Genomic DNA, 20,394 nt, shown 5'->3' with positions numbered 1-20,394 from the left:
CCCCTAACTCTCAAATCATGTCCTCTCATTTGAATCTCCCCTACTCTCAATGGAAACAGCCTATTCACTTCAACTCCATCTATCCCTCTCAAAATTTTAAATACCTCGATCAAATCCCCCCTCAACCTTCTACGCTCCAATGAATAGAGACCTAACTTGTTCAACCTTTCTCTGTAACAGAAGTGCTGAAACTCAGGTAACATCCTAGTAAATCGTCTCTGCACTCTCTCTAATTTATTGATATCTTTCCTATAATTCGGTGACCAGAACTGTACACAATATTCCAAATTTGGCCTTACCAATGCCTTGTACAATTTTAACATTACATCCCAACTTCTGTACTCAATGTTTTGATTTATAAAGGCCAACATCCTAAAAGCCTTCTTCACCACCCTATCTACATGAGACTCCACCTTCAGGGAACTATGCACTGTTATTCCTAGATCTCTCTGTTCCTCTGCATTCCTCAATGCCCTACCATTTACCCTGTATGTTCTATTTGGATTATTCCTGCCAAAATGTAGAACCTCACACATCTCAGCATTAAACTCCATCTGCCAACGTTCAGCCCATTTTTCTAACCGGCATAAATCTCCCTGCAAGCTTTGAAAACCCACCTCATTATCCGCAACACCTCCTACCTTAGTATCATCGGCATACTTACTAATCCAATTTACCACCCCATCATCCAGATCATTTATGTATATTACAAACAACATTGGGCCCAAAACAGATCCCTGAGGCACCCTGCTAGTCACCGGCCTCCATCCCAATAAACAATTATCCACCACTACTCTCTGGCATCTCCCATCTAGCCACTGTTGAATCCATTTTATTACTCCAGCATTAATACCTAACGACTGAACCTTCTTAACCAACCTTCCATGTGGAACTTTGTCAAAGGCTTTGCTGAAGTCCATATAGACTACATCCACTGCCTTACCCTCGTCAACATTCCTCGTAATTTCTTCAAAAAATTCAATAAGGTTTGTCAAACATGACCTTCCATGCACAAATCCATGCTGGCTACTCCTAATCAGATCTTGTCTATCCAGATAATTATTAATACTATCTCTAAGAGTACTTTCCATTAATTTACCCACCACTGATGTCAACCTGACAGGTCTATAATTGCTAGGCTTACTTCTAGAACCCTTTTTAAACAATGGAACCACATGAGCAATACGCCAGTCCTCCGGCACAATCCCTGTTTCTAATGACATCTTAAAGATCTCCGTCAGAGCTCCTGCTATTTCTACACAAACTTCCCTCAAGGTCCTAGGGAATATCCTGTCAGGACCCGGAGATTTATCCACTTTTAAATTTCTTAAAAGCGCCAGTACTTCCACCTCTTTAATTGTCATAGGTTCCATAACTTCCTTACTTGTTTCCCACACCTTACACAATTCAATATCCTTCTCCTTAGTGAATACTGAAGAGAAGAAATCGTTCAAAATCTCTCCCATCTCCCTTGGCTCCACACTTAGCTGACCACTCTGATTCTCTAAGGGGCCAATTTTATCCCTCACTATCCTCTTGCTTTTAATATAACTGTAGAAACCTTTCGGATTTACTTTCACCTTATTTGCCAAACCAACCTCGTATCTTCTTTTAGCTTTTCTAATCTCTTTCTTAAGATTCCTTTTACATTCTTTATATTCCTCGAGCAATTCCTTTACTCCATGCTGCCTATATCTATTGTAGACATCCCTCTTTTTCCGAACCAAATTTCTAATATCCCTTGAAAACCATGGTGCTTTCAAACCTTTAACCTTTCCTTTCAACCTAACAGGAACATAAAGATTCTGTACCCTCATAATTTCACCCTTAAATGACCTCCATTTCTCTATTACATCCTTCCCATAAAACAACTTGACCCAATCCACTCTCTCTAAATCCCTTCGCATCTCCTCAAAGTTAGCATTTCTCCAATCAAAAATCTCAACTCTAGGTCCTGTCCTTCTCCATAATTATATTGAAGCTAATGCTATTGTGATAATGGAAATCAGAATTAAAATATTTGCCACCGGGTGGTTCCACTTCAGACAGATGAAGCAGAAATGCTGGAAGAAGTGGCGGTCCCCAATTTATGACAGGTTTCACCAATGTAGAGGCTGCATCGGGAACACTGGACACAATAGACAACCCCAGCAGATTCAGAGGTGAAACAGAAATTCACTGCCTTAGAGGTTGTGAAGGCCAAGTAACTGGGTATATTTAGGGCAGGGCGTAATAGGAAACAGGCCAGGGCGTGACCAGAAACAAGGCGACAGAAACAGAACACACCAAGCAACAACAGTGAAGCAAACCCTGTTCCACCCTCCCTTCCACACACCCACCTCCATGCACATACAGTTTTCCAAACCCAGGCCATCATCAAGTTGCAGGTACACAATGGATGGGAATTGATGGGACAATAAGATTTTCTCTCTTGGGGGCTGGTAAAGGACCTGCTGAGGCTAATGTCGCCTCAAGTTGCTACAAGTGCAATGTTCAGGAAATAGGAACCTGGGATGAACACCAGGGGGCAGTGCAACACCACGTATCAGAAGAAAGGCTTCACAGTGAGGGTTCAGGAGCTGCTTCACGTGCCCACAAAACCCAGTCAGACTCATGAACGCAGCAAACTAGTCCACCAGCATCCTTCGGTCAGGTATGCACACCTGGCATCTTGCCTGCTTGCAGGCATTCAGTAAGACTGGCCGCCCAGAGAACCAATGAAAGACAATCCCTTCCTTGTTTGTTGATTGATACGATAATGTTTCAATTCCCATAAAACATGTGCTGACTGCATTATAGTTTACAGCTACTCACAGCTATGTTGTCTGGAAAGATTTAGAGATTATGATCACAGCTTACCATGGCTGGGGATGGGCTCCAGCCTTGTACAATTAATAATGTCCTGACTTACTGCCAACATTTTTGACTGAGCTAAAAGGTTATGCAGTAGTGAAGAGTAAATACTGCTGTAAAGTAGAAATTGTAGCACAAGAGTTACCAGGTAGCAAGGACATTTGCCTTAGGGTAGTGTAGCGGTTAGCATATGACAATTACAGCACCAGTGACCTGGGTTCAATCCCGCCCTTGTCTGTAAGGAACCAGTCACTTTATTGCCAGCATGTGAAACATACCAGAATTGATCGTGTTTCAGTGCCAAACACAGAACACAGGACAGTACCATAACAGAAAATACAACAGCAACCGGCAATTTATAAGACAATAATCATGCAAACAGTCATGAACAATCAACAATTTGTAGAACAGTCACATGCACAAAGGTCAATAATCAAACTTAAGCTCAAGGTTCTTGATTGGACATGGCATCAAAGGTTACGGGGAGAAGGCCAGGAACTGGGGTTGAGGAGGAGAAAAGTGGGTCAGCCATGATTGAATGGTGGAGCAGACCTGATGGGCCAAATGGCCTAATTCTGCCCCTGTATCTTATGGTCAATGCTTTCAGTTACCTTCCTACACATCAATAATGCCGCTGCTCCTCATGTACCCCCTGGGGTGGTGCATTACTACAATAATTGAGGAGCTTCCTTCCCCAAATCGGCCCCTCTCTCTCCAGTAGCAGAAGAACACAACACAGTGGTCCGGGCAGAGAGATTCATCAAGTGGTTAGAAAAATGCATTACAGTGCCAGCAATCAGAAGATTGGGGTTCAATTCCCACCATTGTCTCTAAGGAACTTGCACATTCTCCTTGTGACTATGTGGGTTTCCTCTGGGTGCTCTGGTTTCCTCCCACATTCCAAGGACAAACGGTTATGGTCATGCTATGTTGGCACTGGAAGCACGGCCACGCTTGTGTGCTGCCCCCTACGATGCATTTCACTGCATCTCAATGTACGTGTGGAGGCAAGGCTTTAAAAATAAAGACTAGAGTGATAACAGGTCACCAACACATAATGGCAAATTGGAACAGGTCACAACCTACAACATGGAGAAGTTGCAGCAAAACTCTGGTTGGATCACACTTGGAATATTGGCTTCAGTTTTGATTGCCTCATTATAGGTTGTGGAAGTCTGAGAGAGGAGGAAAGGTTGAGTGAGTTAGAGCTGTACTGCTTTATGTGAAGGAGGATGAGAGATGTCTTCATGGAGGAGCACATGATGATAAGAGGCATAGATCAAGAGGACAGCCAGAGTCCTTTTCCCCACGGAAGAAGTGGCTTATAGAAGGAGACTATATGGGGAACATCAGAGGTAGATTTTATTTTTTGTTTTATTTTCACACAGAGGTGAGTGCACAGAATGCCCTCCCTGAGGTGGCAGTAGAGGCATTAAAGAAACTCTTAGATAGACATATGGATGATCGATAAATAAAGGGCTCTGTTGAAGGTTACACTGATCTTAGAGTATGTTAAACGATCGGCACTATTGTGGGCTCAAGAGCTTCAAAGGTTCATTTATTATCAAAGCACGAAACTCCAAAGTTCTTGCACTGCTGTAGTGTTGTGTTCCAAAAGAAACTGAGAAAAATGATAACCAAAGACACCACAGAAAGAGGTTAAGGCTGATGTGGGACAAAGTGTGAACAGATTTGACTGAACGACCAGTTTCTGAACCACAACTTATGGACAGTGGAACTCCAATAATCCTCTATCTGACAATGCAGAAATCCTGACGTTTTGTGATCCCTATGAAGTTGACTGCTTCACTGAAAAACAGAGAGACAAGAGACTGTCAACCCGTTGATCGCGATCAACTAGTCGATCTTTGAGACTTTCCCAGTTGATTCCGGGAAAATAAATAAATAAATAAATAGATACACAGAAACTGTTGAGAGATTGTTTCCCGGTTGCGGGGTTTTAGTTCTGTTCTTTCTGTCCAGTGCGCATGCGTGTAGCTCTCCTGCCCTACACAGCGTAATTCACTGGTCCCCAACCACCAGGCCACGAGGAAACGCTATGAGTCAGCTGCACTTTTCCTCATTCCCTGTCAGCCCACTGTTGAACTTGAACCCACGAGAAGTCATCAGGCGACTAAATGCAGTGATACCCTCACGCCAGGGATCACCGGTTGGTCTCGGCCGGCTGGTGGGAACTGCCGTTGCTACTGGCCTGGAGCGCTGCCTCTGAACCCGTTTAGCACACTGAATGTTCGTGGGGAATCTGGAGCTAAAATATTCCCAGACAACCTAATTTGGACTCAGCGTTTCTTAAGTATCAGAGCAGCTATCGTGCTGTGATCTACTGAAATAAATATTTGCCGGTCGATAAATCCTACAAGGGGGGCGGGCGGGTGCTCTGTTGCACTCCCCGCTTGGTCAGCCGCGCTCTCTGGATTGTGACCACCGCAGCCTCGGTACGAGGACTTCCGGCCCTGACCTTGTCCTCTCACCCCACCCACGACCAGCCACACCTGGCCAAGGTGTGGTGGTGGGCGGGCGAGAGGCTGAGTTCGGGCTGTCTAATGAGGCATTGTCTCAAAACTGCTTCAATACCCTGAGTCTAAGCACCCAGCACTTAAAGATGAACCCGCTGCTTTCTCAGTGGAAAAAAAAACGTGAGCAAGTGGGACAGAAGCCGAGAGCCGCGAAAACTAGAATAGACTGGACGTAAGGAACCTGCTTCGAGTATCGCTGTATTCCGGTTGTGTTTAACACCCCCCCCCCCCACCCTTGTCAGCCGGTCTGCAAGAATACTATCAATATAAAACCGGTCCACGGTGCAAAAGAATAGGTGGGTACCCCCGGTGTTTATATATTATTTCTATTTCTGGGTTGTGGGGTTTTACTTCCAGTCTTTTCTGCCCTGGTGCGCATGCGTGTAACTAATTGATGTGGGGTTGATCTGGCCTTCTACTAAGGCTGAGGTAGGGGATCTTGGGCTTAAAAAGGTTGGTGATCACTACTGTAGATGCTGGAATGTGGAGCAGAAAATTATCTGAGTAAGCTATCTGAGCCATGGGTGACATTGTGTTCTCAACCAATGTACCAACTATGGAGGAACATGGACAAACAACATTTTGAGCCAAGCCCCTTCATCTGAAAGATAGAGGGGGGATAGCCGGGTTACAGAGTTAGGGGAGGAGGGAATGGGCAGGAGCTGGCTAGTAATAAATAAGCTGACCCAAGCGAGGAGAGTTAATTTGCAAATGGAGTCAGGCGGGACAAAGAAGGGTGAATCTAGCAATAGGGACGTGGAAAGGTAGGTTGTGACAACAAAGGGCTGCAGGTTAGGAATGCATCAGCTTCCCTCTACAGCAGCTGCCTGGCTCACTAATCATCTCCAGCAGCTCGTTTTCTCCATCACAGAAAAGTATATTTTTTTCTGCTGTGTAATTTTTAATACTAAAGAATAACAATTTGCATGGGTATGAAACTCACTGTTGTATTGCAGGTTCATTCCACACTAACATACGGAAGCCAGTGCTGGACAATATCAAAGCAAAAATGAAGAAAAACTTGAAGCTGCAAAAAAGAGCTTTCTGAGAAGAATGATGAAAATATCGTGGAAGGACAGCGTAACAAATGAGGACGTGTTGCGAAAAGCCGGAATAAGAAGAGAGCTGATATCATCAATCAGGAAATGGCAGCTGGGATTTCTGGGACAGGCACTGAGGGAAGAGAAGCTTGAACATCTTGCAGTGACGGGAAAAAGTGACTGAATAAAAAGTCGCGGTCGACAGCGCATGACATTCATGAGTTACATCAAGGGATGGACAGGCAAAAGTTTTGAAGAGCTCATTAGAACCTCTCAGATTAATGACAGGTGGAAGGCCATGATTGCCCACATCACACAACATGGCACATAATGATGATGAATATCTTAAAAACATGAAAAGTTTATTGAAACAGTAGCATTCAATAGACCAGAAAATCTGTCATCCAGGCACTAAGTGCTTGAGATAATTAGACTTTTCTTGGAAATGTGTAGGACTATGCAAAGAATAAGGTTCACAGAAATATGCCTTTGGTATTACTGGAGTCAAGAAAATGACACTTTATTCAAAGCAGGACAGGATCGGAAGCTCTGAACTTCCCAGTTTAACCAGCCTTGTCCTATCACTATGCCAACTTACTCTCACTTAATGTAGTGGTTAGCACCATGTTTCCCAGCGCCAGCTACCCGGGTATAATTCCGCCACTGTACATTCTCCCTGTAACCACGTTTGTTTCCTCTAGGGTGCTTCAGTGTCCTTTCACTTTCCAAAGCTGCACAGGTTGGAGTTAGTATGTTGTGGGCACACTGTATTGGCACCAGAAACATGGCAACACATCCTCAGGTCGTGTTGGTTGTTAACACAAGTGACACATCTCACTGTATATTTCAATGTACATGTAACAAATAAAGCTAATATTTATGGCAGTTATAATATTGTCCAAAATTATGGTTACCTTTTTGAGGCTGTATCCCGCATAGAATATGATTGGAGGTAGCAAAATGTTGAAGAAAACATCTGGATCAAAGGTTACCTGGAACGAACGACAAAAAAGGGTTGAGTAATGTCAGACCAATGCCCTTCTCAGAGCATTACCACTGGGTTACTGCAGTATACCCAAGGTAACGACATTCAAGGCCAAAGCCACAGCAAGCTGCAAAGCTAATGCAGATCAGACGGTCACTGTACATGTAGGGATAAGTGTAAAATACTTGTCCCTGCAACACACCAGCCAACTTGTTTCCCTGAAGTCACCAGGCTCCTGAACCACTTACGTCAGCACTACACTGACGCCACAGCCTGTACACTTACTCGGCAGCTCATGGTCTCTGTATTGTTTGTTTACTTGCTTTAGCTAACGCATTTGCACACTTTGTCCTCTTTGGTTGTCTGTCGGTCCTCGTTATGTGTGGTTTTTAGTGGATCCTCTCGGTCCTTTGTTTTGTGGGTGCCTGCAAGAAGATGTCTGAGGACTCACTTTCGTTTTAAATGCTATTTGGCTACTTCTAGTGTTTGCACGATTTGTTTCTTTTCCCTCTCTCAGCACACTGGGTATTTGTCAGTCTTTTTCCTCAAATGGATTCTTTTGAGTCTCTTGTTTTGTGGCTGCCCGTAAGAAGATAAATCTCAAGGTTGTGTAATGTGTACATACTTTGATAACAAATGTACTTTGAATCTCAAGGGTGCATATGGCATGCATACTTCAAACTTTTGAAGTGGCACCTGAAATGTCGCACCTGCATTACAGCATCAGGATGTCCTGCCTGTTGCTGGGTTTGTGTGCCCTCATGTCTTAGCCTGTGCAATGATGATGTTAGGTTTCAATGCTGCAGTCTCTCTACTTCAGTACGTGATGACAGGGGAATGAATGCCCGGAGCAAGTGAAATTCCATGTTTAAAATCAATGCTTTGCAGAAGATTTTCCTCTGTTCTGCTTCCACAGGAACTCGGTGTGCAGGACACCAAACGCCAGCTAAGTGAGCATGCTGGGGAACATAAAAACTCATACTTAAACACACAAAAGTCTTGCAGATGTTGGACTCAGCAAGTCTGGAGAGGAATAAACGGTCGATTTTTTGGGCCTTTCATCAGGGCTGGAAAGGAAGAAGGCTGAAGCTAGAATTAAAGTGGTGGGAAGAGGGGGAGGGGAGGTGTGCAAGCTGGCAGGTGTTAGGCGAAGCTAGGTGAGTGGCATGGGCTGGGAGGGGGAAGGGGAGAAGGTGGGTGATGAAGTAAGAAGCTGGGAGGTGATAGGCGAAGCTAGGTGAGTGGCATGGGCTGGGAGGGGGAAGGGGAGAAGGTGGGTGATGAAGTAAGAAGCTGGGAGGTGATAGGTGAAGCTAGGTGAGTGGCATGGGCTGGGAGGGGGAAGGGGAGAAGGTGGGTGATGAAGTAAGAAGCTGGGAGGTGATAGGTAGGAGAGGGGAAAGGGCTGAAGAAGGAGGAATCTGACAGGACAGGGCAGTGTACCATGAGAGAAAGGGAAGGGGAAGAGGAGCCAGAGGGAGCAGATGGGCAAGTGATTAGAAAAGGGGTTGAGACGGGAACTGGAATGAGAAATAAACATGGAAACGTAGAAATCTACAGCAGATTACAGGCCCTTTGTCCCACAATGTTGTGCTGACATTGCTCTGGAAATTGCCCAGAATCCCCCTACCACATAGCCCTCTATTTTTCTAAGCTCCACATACCCACCTAAGAGTCTCTTAAAAGACCCGATTGTATCCGCCTCTACCACTGTCGCTGGCAGTGCATTCCACTAGCCACCATTCTCTGTGAAAAACTTTACATCTGGCATCCTACTTCCATGCACCTTTAAACTATGCCCCTTGTGTTAGCCATTTCAGCCTTGGGAAAAAGCCTCTGGCTAGCCATGCGATCAATGCCTCTCATCATCTTATACACCTCTCTCATCCTCCAACGCTCCTGGGAGAAAAGGCCAAGTTCACTCAACCTATTCTCATAAGGCATGCTCTCCATTCTAGGCAAAATCCTTGTAAATCTCTTCTGCTCTCTCTCTATAGTATCCAGATCCTTTCTGTAGTTCAGTGACCAGAACTGAACACAGTTCTCCAAGAGGGGTCTGACCAAGGTCTTATATAACTATAACATTACCTCTCGGCTCTTTAACTCAATCCCACGGTTGATGAACGCCAACACACCATACGCCTTCTTAACAACACTGTCAACCTGTGCAGCAGTTTTGAGTGTCCTATGGACAAGGACCCCAAGATCTCACTGATTCTCCACACTGCCAAGAGTCTTACCATTTATATTATATTCTGTCTGCAAATTTGACTTACTGAAATGAACCACTTCACACTTATCTGGGTTGATAGAAAGAGAGAGAGAAATTAACTTAAGCTGTGTTTTTTTTAAAAAGCAGAAGATGCTGGGAGATAGTCAGTGTGACTTTGGGAAGAACATCCATGCAGAGAGTAACAGTTAATGCTCTAGACTGATGATCCTTCAGTAGAATTTTGTCCAAAGTCATGCCTTAGCCCGAATCAATGCTGAACGAGCAGGTAAAATTGCACCATTCTTATCACTGGATATCTTAATGGATTTCAATTCTGTGCAGTCTAGGTGGTAACATGGGGGCCTAATGGTGATTAATAAAGAAATACACATGATAGGCAAAGTCATTATTGTGTCTGGCTTGTTATTGAAAATTGCAAATGACACTCTTTTCTAAGGGAGGGAGGCAGAAGAAAGTAAATTATAGGCCAGACCCTGACTTCAGATTCAGATTACTGTCATTTATAAACCATAAATACAATGCAGTTAAAAAATGAGACAGTGTTCTCCAGAATGATATAATGAAAACGCACAAAACAGATCACACAAGAAAAACCACGTAACATGTTGGAGTTCATTATTAAGGATGAGTTTTTGGGGTACTTCAAGACATTCGGTAAAGTAGACCAAAGTCAGCGTGGTTTCCTCAATGGGAAATCTTGCCTGAAAAATCTGTTGGAATTGATTGGACAGGAGAGACAAATGAGAGTCAGTGGACATTTTATACTTGATTTTCAATAGACCTTTGACAAGGAGCCGCACACGTGGCTGCTGATCAAGATAAGAGCCCATGGTATTACAGGAATAAGGACTGGTTGACAGGCAGAAGGCAAAGAGAGGGAATAAAGGTGATGTTTTCTGCCGGCTCCAAGTGACCAGTGGTGCTCTACATGAGTCACTGTTCGGTCCACTACCTATCAAATTATATGTTAATGATTTGGATGATGGAATTGATGGCTTTGTGGCCAAGTTTGCAGATGATACAAAGTGGGTGGAGGGGCAGATAGTGTTGAGGAAGCAGGGAGTCTGCAGAAGGACTTGGACAGATTGGGAGAAAGGGCAAAGAAGTGTCAAATGGAATACAGTGTCAGGAAGTGTATGGTCATGCACTTTGGTAGAAGAAATACAGGCTTAGACTATTCTTTCAGCAGGGAGTGAATTCAGAAATGCAAAGGAACTTGGGAGTCTTAGATACCAGAGATTCTGCCAACGCTGGAAATCCAGAGCAACACACAAGATGTTAGAGGAACTCAGCAGGTCAGGTAGCATCTATGGAAATGAAAAAATGTCAACATACTGGGTCAAGACCCTTCATCAAGACTAGTACAGGGCTCACTGAAGGTTAACTTACAGGTTGAATTGGTAAAATGAAGGTAAATGCAATGTTAGCACACATTTCAGGAGGACTAGAATATAAAAGCAAAGATATAATGCTGAGAGTTTATAAGGCATTGGTCAGACTACAATTGGCGCATTATGTGCAGCTATAAAAAAGGCAAGACAGTGGCTATATTTCATTCAAAGTTTGAGAAGATTTGGTTTGTCAACTAAAACACTCAAGAACTTCTACAAATATACCATGGTGAGCATTCTGACTGGCTGCACCGCCATCTAGTATTGGGGGGGGGGGGGGTGGAGGGAAGGAGGGGTGGCTACTGCACAAGATTAAAGTTGGAAAAACTTGTAAAATCAGTCAGCTCCATCTTGGGTACTCAGTAGTATCCAAGACATCTTGAAGAAGTGAGGCACACACTCAGTGATTCAGAAACAGCTTCTTCCCCTTTGTCATCCGATTCCTAAATGGACATTGAACCCATGAACACTACCTATTTTTTTAAATTTGGTTTTTTTTTTGCACTACTTATTTTAACTTAACTATTCAATAGATGTATATATATGTAATTTAACTCAGTTTCTCTCTATATTTATCATGTATACTGCTTCTGTGAACAGATCTCATAACATATGCCATTTATATTAAACCTGATTCATCATGGACCCCCACCATCCAAGCCGTGTTTGCTTTTTAGTGTTGCCATCCAGAAGGAGCCTCAAGACCCATAACACAAGATTCAGGAACAATTGTCAACTACATGAAACACTGCTGTAGAAAAACAGCATCCATCCAAGATCCCCACTGCCCAGTTCGTGCTCTTGTCTTGCTGCTGCCATCAGGTAGAAAGTACAGGTGCCTCAGGACTCACACCAGCAGGTTTAAGAACAGATACATCCCCTCAACCATCAAGCTCTTGAACAAAAGGGGATAACCACACTCACTCTATTTCTGGAATTCCCACAACCTTCAGGCTTCTCTATCTCCTTTTTGATGGTAACAGTGAGAAAAGGGCATGTCCTGGGGGGTTCTTGAAGATGTCTTGGATACTATGGAGGCTAGTCCCCAAGGTGGAGCTGATTAATTTTATAACTTTCTGTAGTTTCATTTGGTCCTGTGCAGTAGACCTCACATACCAGACAGTGATGCAGCCTGTCTGAATGCTCTCCACGGTACATCTATAGATGGTTTTGAGTGTTTTAGGTGACAAACCAAATCTCTTCAAAGTCTTAATGAAATATAGCCACTGTCTTGCCTTCTTTATAGCTGCATCGATATGCTGGGACCAGGTTAGATCTGCAGAGATATTGACACCCAGGAATTTGAAATTGCTCACTCTCTCCACTTCTGATCCCTCTAAGAGGATAAGTTCATATTCTCTTCCTGAAGTCCACAATCAGGTCTTTCATCTTGCTGACATTGAGTGCAAGGTTGTTGCTTCAACACCTCTCAACTAGCTGGTATATCTCGCACCTGAGATCTGAGATTCTACCAACAATGGTCGTATCATCAGCAAATTTATAGATGACATTTGAGCTATACCTTGCCACACAGTCATGGGTACAGAGGGAGTACAGTACAGTTACTGTTCTATGGATTTGCTAAGTAAGCCCACAGGAAAAAGAATCTCAGGGTTGTATGCGGTGACATGCATGTACTCTGATAATAAATTTTACTTTGAACTTTACACTTCTATTCCCCCTCAACCATCAGGCTCTTGAAACAAAGGAGGTAATTTCACTTGTCCCAACACTAAACTATTCCCACAACCTATGAACTCACTTTCAAAGTCTTTTCATCTCAGGTTCTTGCATATTTATTATTTTTTCTTTTATTTTCTTTTCGCATTTGCACAGTTTATTATCCTTTGCACATTGACTGTTTGTCTCTCCTGTTGGGGGCGGTCTTTCATCGATTCCACTGTTTTTAGTATTAACTGTGAGTGCCCGCAAGAAAGTAAATCTCAGGGTAGTGTATAGTGACATATGTGTACTTTGATAATAAGCTTACTTTGAACTTTGTAACAGTAGGACGGAAGTTGTCCTTGAGCCTTATCAGGCTAATTGTCATGATACATATTTTATTTTGAAAGAAAGGACAAGGACAGTGAGGACATCCTGAGTTTCCGTAGCCTTTTGAGGCAGTAGAGCCACTCGTGTGCTTTCTTGGCCATAACAAGTTACTGGTGATACTTACACCTAGAAACTTGAAGTTCTCAGTCATCTCCACCTCAGCAGCATTGTCACAGACAGGACTTGTACTTTGCTTCCTGAAGTCAATGACCACTTCTTTTTATTTCTTTTGTTTCATGCCCTTTAATTCTAACTTAATAATGGGGCAATTTACATTTACAATGACCAATTAACCCAACAACTGGTAGGACTTTAGACAAACTCCTTACAGGCAGCAGCAGGAATTGAACCCAGGTCATCTGTACTGTAAAACATTGTGCTACCCACTATGCAAATGAGCCGCCCACATTTATTGCCTTGGTTCTTCAGCGTTGCTGGCACAGCACTGATCTGGGCATGCAATCTGTTCCACCAAGTCCTATTTTATGGTTTATAGATGATGGCAAGGTACTGGGGAGTCAAGGGCAATTTACTCTGCAGAATATATGGCATCTGATCTTTATGGCATCTTATCTTTATCTGAGCTTTATGTAACCGGCCCAACTGAGTTTCAGTCAAAGGTGCGCCACAGGTTATGGATTGCAGGAGATTTGTAATAGCAATGTTATTGGTTGATCACTGAGGGTCGTTGAAATCACGCTCGTTGGAGTTGGTGTTGGTGGTGCTGGCATTGGCTACAAGGTGGCAATATCTTGATCTTGCAGCATGCAGGCATGGACTGCTTCGTTTATGTAAAAGAAGAGAACTTATTTTTATAGTATACGTCAATGATTTGGATGATGGAATTGATGGCTTTGTTGCAAAGTTTGTACATGATATGAAGATAAGTGGAAGGGCAGGTAGTTCTGAGGAAGCAGAGAAGCTACAGAATGACTTAGGCAGATTAGGAGAATGGGCAAAGAAATTGCAGATGGAATACAGTGTCTGGAAGTGTATGGTTATGCACTTTGGTAGAAGAAATGACAGGGTCAGTAATTTTCTAAATGGAGCGAAAATACAAAAAAAAACCTGTGATGCAAAGGGTCTCAAGAATCCTTGTGCAGGATTCCCTAAAGGTTAATTTGCAGGTTGAGTCCATCATGAGGAAGGCAATCTGATGTTAGCATTCATTTCAAGAGGATGAGAATATGAAAGAAAGAGACTTAATAAAGCCCTGGTGAGGTGTTACTTGGAGTATTGTGAGCAGTTTTGGGCTCCTTATTTATGGAAGGATGTGCTGAAACTGGAGGTGGTTCAAAGGAGGTTCACGAAAATTATTTCAGGTTTGAATAGCTTGTCATATGAAGAGCGTTTGATGGCTCTGGGCCTGTATTCACTGTAATTCAGAAGAATGAGAGGTGACCTCAATGAAACCTATCAAACAGTGAAAGGCCTTGATAGAGTGGATGTGGAGAGAATGTTTCCTGTGATGGGAGAGACTAAGACCAGAGAACACAGCCTCAGAATAGACAGCCATCCTTTTAGAATGAAGATGAGGAGGAATTTATTTAGCCAGAGTGGTGAATCTGTGGAAATTGTTGCCACGGGTGGAGGCCAAGTCTTTATGTATATTTAAGACAAAGATTGATAGATTCTTGGTTGGTCAGGGCATTGGGGGGTGCGGAGAAGGTAGGAGATTGGGGTCGAGAGAAATTTTAAAAAAAATCAAATCAGGCATGATGAAATGACAGAGCAGGTGATGGGCCAAAATGGCCTAATTCTGCTCCAATATCTTATGATCTTATAACTTCCATAAAGTTGGCACAAGATGGTTGAAGAATAACAGTAATAATACCCTAGTGTCAAAATGATAATACAAAAACTTCTTTATAAATGCAATGATTACACTATAGAGTTTGGTCAGTAAATACCATATGATTTTTCTCTATCTAGACAGTAGTTGGGTTGCATAAAACCAATGAACTTTTCTGTAAGATGCCAGCTGGATTGCATTGGTATTCTTGGTTTATACTGGAGATGAAAACAAGTGCACACTCCGGATCACTCTGCAGCAAGTTTAACTGCAATCCGAAACAGCAGGACATTTGAAGAGATGGGATAAGATGGTCCTGTCTGCAGTCTGACAGATTCCTTTTCCACTCACAGTTTAGTACTGCACCTCGGCGCCAATCCTTTGCTGTAATGTCCACTCAGGTAAAGTACCAGAATTCACAGCATTGTCATCACAATAAGCAACAGCTGTTATTAAATGGGGGTGGGGGGAAGAGTGGCAGCCAGGGAGAAAGTGGGCTGCAAAAGAGGAAGTGGGAATAAATTTACCTTTTTAACAACATAACGGTATTAAGGGGAACTTTTGACAAAATTTACACATTTGTTGAAAAATGTCCCCAAGAGCCCTGCTGAAGCTGAACAACAGGAAGTTGGTTGTAACGACTCATTATGGTGGATTCTTAGTTTCTTACGGACTTTTAGGGGAGATCTAGCTCCTCAATGAATGTTCAGAACTCTTGCTACAAGGAATCCCTTGGCAGACCCACATCTGCACAAGATTGATCTCAACCAACACCTTTAGATACAACTGTGGAGGTGCAAGGGCAAGTTTCCTCTGGCTCTCTCCTAGACTCTGATCACAATCACACACCTTTCTCAGCATGAAATCACTGGATTAAAAATGAATTCAAAATCAAAGTTAAAGTAAAAGAGTGTGAGTGTGTGTGTATACACACACACACACACACACACACACACACACACTTACTTTTATATATATAAATAAAATCACCATACACTACCTTAAGATAAAGTTCTTGTGGGCATTTACAGGAAAATTCAGAATCTGTGAAAAGCTATACATACAGCCTGACAAACAACAAATGTACAAAAGAAGACAAATGGTGAAATTTAAAAAAAACAAATATACTGAAAGAGAATATGAGTAACACACAAAAATATGCTGGAGGAATTTAGCAGGTCAGGCAGCATCTTTGGAAGGGCATAAACAGTCGAAATTTCAGGCCGAGACCCTTCCTCTGGTCTAGATGAGCTATACAGTTGTAGAGAAAGTGAATAGATTGTGGAATCAGTTCAGAGTTGTGCTGAGAAAATTTCCATGCTGGTTCAGGAGCCTGATGGATAAAGGGTTCCTGAAGCTGGTGGTGTGGGACCCAAGGCTCCAAGATCTCCTGCCCAACGGTAGTCATGAGAGCTTAGACTTTGATGAAGGATGCTGCTTTCATGCGGTTGCAGCACTGCATGTAATTGCCCTCAATACGAAGGCTGAAGGATAATGACTGTTTCCCGAAATAGTTGGTTATTTAGTTGCTCAGTCTATGATATTGAGGTGGGTGTCCAGGAGGTTTAACTAGGCCCCTTCATTTATTTGAATAACCAGACTCAGATTTAAAGTCCGCAATCAGCCGAGCCACAATCATTGGTCAGGAAAGAACGATCCAAACTTTTCAGCCCTTCACAAATGGAAGTGTTCCCAATGTATCTACAAAAAGGTCATGCTCCAGTTTTTAAAAGACCATTATCGAACATACAGTACAGCACAGGAACAGGCCCTTCAGCCCACAGTGTTGTGCCAAACCAATTACATTAGTAATCAAATGGCCTACTAAACCAATCTCTTTTGTCTGCACAGCATCCTTCCATTTCCCTCATACTCACGTGTCTTTCTAAGCATCTCTTAAGTCCCTAATGTATTTGCCTCTATCACCACCCCAGGCAGCGTGTTCCAGTTGCCCACCACTCTGTGTGAAAAAATCTTGTCCCCCACATCTCCTTTGAGATTACCCCCTCACATTAAATGCACACCCGCTGCTATTCATCATTTCAGCCCTGGGAAAAAGACACTGTCCGCCTACTCTACCTATGCCTCTCATTGTTTATAAGTTATTATCGATAGGTTTATAAGACTACCTTTATAAAATATTAAATTTGAGACAAGATGATGCAGCTTTTCAAATCACTGCTTGGGCCACATTATAGAGTACTGTGTGCAGTTCTGGTCCCACTACAGGAAGGATGTGATTGTGCCCAGAGGGAGTGCAGGGGAGATTCACAAGGACAACACCTGGATCGGAGGACTGAAGTGTGGGGAGAAATCGAATAAGCCAAGCTCGTCTTCCCTGGAGGGTGATGAGTGACCTGACAAACCATGAGAATATCTGGACCATTGCGATTCCTCCACGATTCAGTAAGATCATAGCCAATCCAGCCATGGACACACCTCCACCTACCTGCCTTTCCCCATAACCCTCAACTCCCATACTATGCAAAAATCTATCTAACCATGTCTTAAATATATTTAATGAAGTAGTCTCAACTACTTCTCTCCGGAGAGAATTTGACTGATTCGCTACTCTCCAGGAAAAGCAGTTCTTCCTCATCTATGTCGTAAATCTATTCCCCTGAATCTTGAGCTCATGTCCCCCATTTCCAGTTGCACCTTTCATCTTTCTAGTTGAATAGACAGAATCTTTTCTTCCTCAGGGCAGGAACATCAAAAACAACAGAGCACTGATTTAAGGTGAGAAGGAGTTTTAAAGATAATCTGAGGGTACTTGTATAGACGCACACCGAGTGGTTGATATCTGAAGTATGTTGTCAGAAGAGGAAGAAACAGATACAATTACTCTATTTAAAAGAAACTCAGAGAGATATTAAAATACTCAAGCCCTGGAAGGACACAGCCCTAATCCAGGCATAAAGGCTAGCACAAATGTGGTAGGCCAAAGGCCTCTGTTTCTAAGCTCTAAGATTATGACACTCGGCATCATATTTCTAGGTCATTTAAACTGTTTCTGTCACACAACATTTAAGAAATCCTTACTGTGGTCTAAGCAGTACCCACGGTTACACTGCTGCCCCTCCCCCCACTGAGCTCGGTGCGACTAGAACTAAAAGTTATAAGTTAAGGTGAGAAATGACCAAAGGATCAAGGGGGAACTTCTTCACTCAGAGGGTGGTGAGAATATGGAACAAGCTGCCAGTGGAAGAGGTGCAAGCGAGTTCCATTACAAGATTTAAGAGAAATTTGGATAGGTACAGTACACGGATGGGGAGGCATGGTGAACTACGGTCCAGGTACAGGTCAATGGGAATAGGCAGAATAAAAGTTTGGCAATGACAAGATGGGCTGAATGGTCCAGTTCTGTACTAATGTTCCATGACTATGAAATATTCAATGATACACCAATCTGCTCATTTCTAGCATTGCACTTAGGGTATGTGCTCATCATATTAGTTTTCCCTTCAGCAGCCAAGCTATAAATAAAAAGACTGAAGACAATACACCTTCAACATTAATCTACATGAAAAGCTTTACACACGTAATTCATTAACAACATTGTGCAAGTCTGCAGGCTGGAAGTGACGTGCATTTTCAGCTTTTGTATCTTCAACCTGATGGAAGGGGGCAAGAAAGGAGTAACTGTGGTGGTAGAGACTTTGATTAAGCTGGCTGTGCAAAATGCAGACAGAGTCCGTGGAGAGCTGGTCAATGTCCACGTGTACTGAAGAAAGTGTGCAGAAATGGAGGAAACAAATACTGAAAGGCCTAAATAGAGTTGATGTGGAGAAGATGTTTCCTTTAGAGGAAGAGTCCAGGACCAGGGGACACAGTCTCAGAACAGAAGCACATCCCTTTAGAACAGAGATTAGGAGGAATTTCTTTAGCCAGAGGGTGGTGAATCTGTTAGAATTCATTGTCAGACAGCTGTGGAGGCCAAATCATGAGGTATATTTAAAGCAGAGATTGATAGATTCTTGATTAGTAAGAGTCTCTGGAAGAATGAGAAGGGATCTTATAGAAACATACAAAATTTTGAAAGGGATAGATAAGGTAGAAGTAGGAAAGTTGTTTCCATTGGTAGGTGAGAGTAGAACTAGGGGACATTGCCTCAAGATTCAGGGGAGAAGATTTAGGACAGAGATGAAGGGAAACTGTTTTTTCCCCCCAGAGAGTGGTGAATCTGTGGAATTCTCTGCCCAGGGAAGCAGTTGAGGCTTCCTCACTAAATATTTTTAAGAAACAGTTAGATAGATTTTTACATAGTCGGGGAATTAAGGGTTATAGGGAAAAGGCAGGTAGATGGGGCTGAGTGTACGGACAGATCAGCCATGATCTTATTGAATGGTGGGGCAGGCTCAATGGGCCAGATGGCCGACTCCTGCTCCTACTTCTTATGTTCTTATGTTATGGGGAGGAAGCAGGAGAATGGGGTTGAGAGGGTTAATAAATCAGCTATGATGGAATGGTGCAGCAGACTTGATGGGCCAAGTGGCCGCATTCTGCTCCTTTGCCTTATGGAAACAAGCTGTAGCAACTCCCCCCTGTAAAAGCAGAAGGCAGTTTCTCAAAGCAGTGAGTGCAGGAGAGTGTACAATTGTGCGCTCACTGTCCGTTTCAGTCACAGTCAGAGGATGATTACCCAATCACCTCCATTCTACTTGGATGAAGTGCCAACTTCTTTAAATTCCCAATTCCAGACAATCGCAAGAAAAGGCAAGCAGGTGAGATCGGTTTGCATAATTTATCGGAAATCACTTCTTTAAACTCCAAAAAGCTGTGGTGGAGGACAGGAATACAATCAAAGCTGAAGGATCCATAAAACTCCAATTACTGAGATCAGTAATTTCACCACTGTTGTGAGATCTTGCTGTGGACATCTGTAATCATGCTTAATATATCCAAAATGATTCACTATTTACGATGTGCTTGTACTGACAAACACGGCAAGACTCTAGGGTAACCTGAAAGTTAATTTTGTTGAAATACCATTCTGACCAATCATATTACTAGTAATATGGAACATACCATTAAAAGAAAAACCCGGTGTTCTGCTACAAATTGACTTGACAGAAGGGAAAAGGAAAAAGTAAATTTGCAGTTCAGTTTGCATTCAACAGGAGTAGCTAATTGCTAGATTGTAGTATTTTAATTTGGAATTTATTGATACTGTTTTGGAGAACTAATTCCTAAATTTGGCCATGAAGGTTTCTTTCAGGGCCAACCAGGGAACATTTTGGGTCCCTTCTTCACAACATAGCTGTCCGTTACACCATGGGGCAGCAACAAAGGTCCGCCATCTCTGGCTGTGTTCGGGGCTTCCTTGATCGTGCCAGTAGCTTCTCGGTTTTCACTACCGTCAGCCATGCAAGTTCTCCTGGGTGAGGCTCAGGAATACTGCCGCACCCAGATGCAGAAGGGTTTTTCATTGCTGTTTCTGTAACAGTCTTGTTTTACCAGTCAAGGTTGCTAGCCCTGAGCTGAACCCCCAAACCCGGAGGATTGGTGGAC

The 20,394-nt window shown here is 43.1% G+C and overlaps 1 protein-coding gene across 1 annotated transcript in view; it reads right to left on the bottom strand.

Annotated features, from left to right (window-relative positions):
- Positions 1–20,394, bottom strand: part of slc9a7 (solute carrier family 9 member 7) — a 223,108-nt gene that overhangs the window by 66,515 nt on the left and 136,199 nt on the right. The window contains exon 6 of the mRNA XM_059963829.1: positions 7,345–7,422. Coding sequence (XP_059819812.1) covers positions 7,345–7,422 — 78 coding nt within the window. The remainder of the gene's footprint in view (positions 1–7,344; positions 7,423–20,394) is intronic.

Source organism: Hypanus sabinus, chromosome 3, assembly GCF_030144855.1.
Source record: "Hypanus sabinus isolate sHypSab1 chromosome 3, sHypSab1.hap1, whole genome shotgun sequence".
NCBI lineage: Eukaryota > Metazoa > Chordata > Chondrichthyes > Myliobatiformes > Dasyatidae > Hypanus > Hypanus sabinus.
The sequence above is the reverse complement of the archived record's forward strand: the minus strand, read 5'-3'. Positions and strand labels throughout refer to the sequence as shown.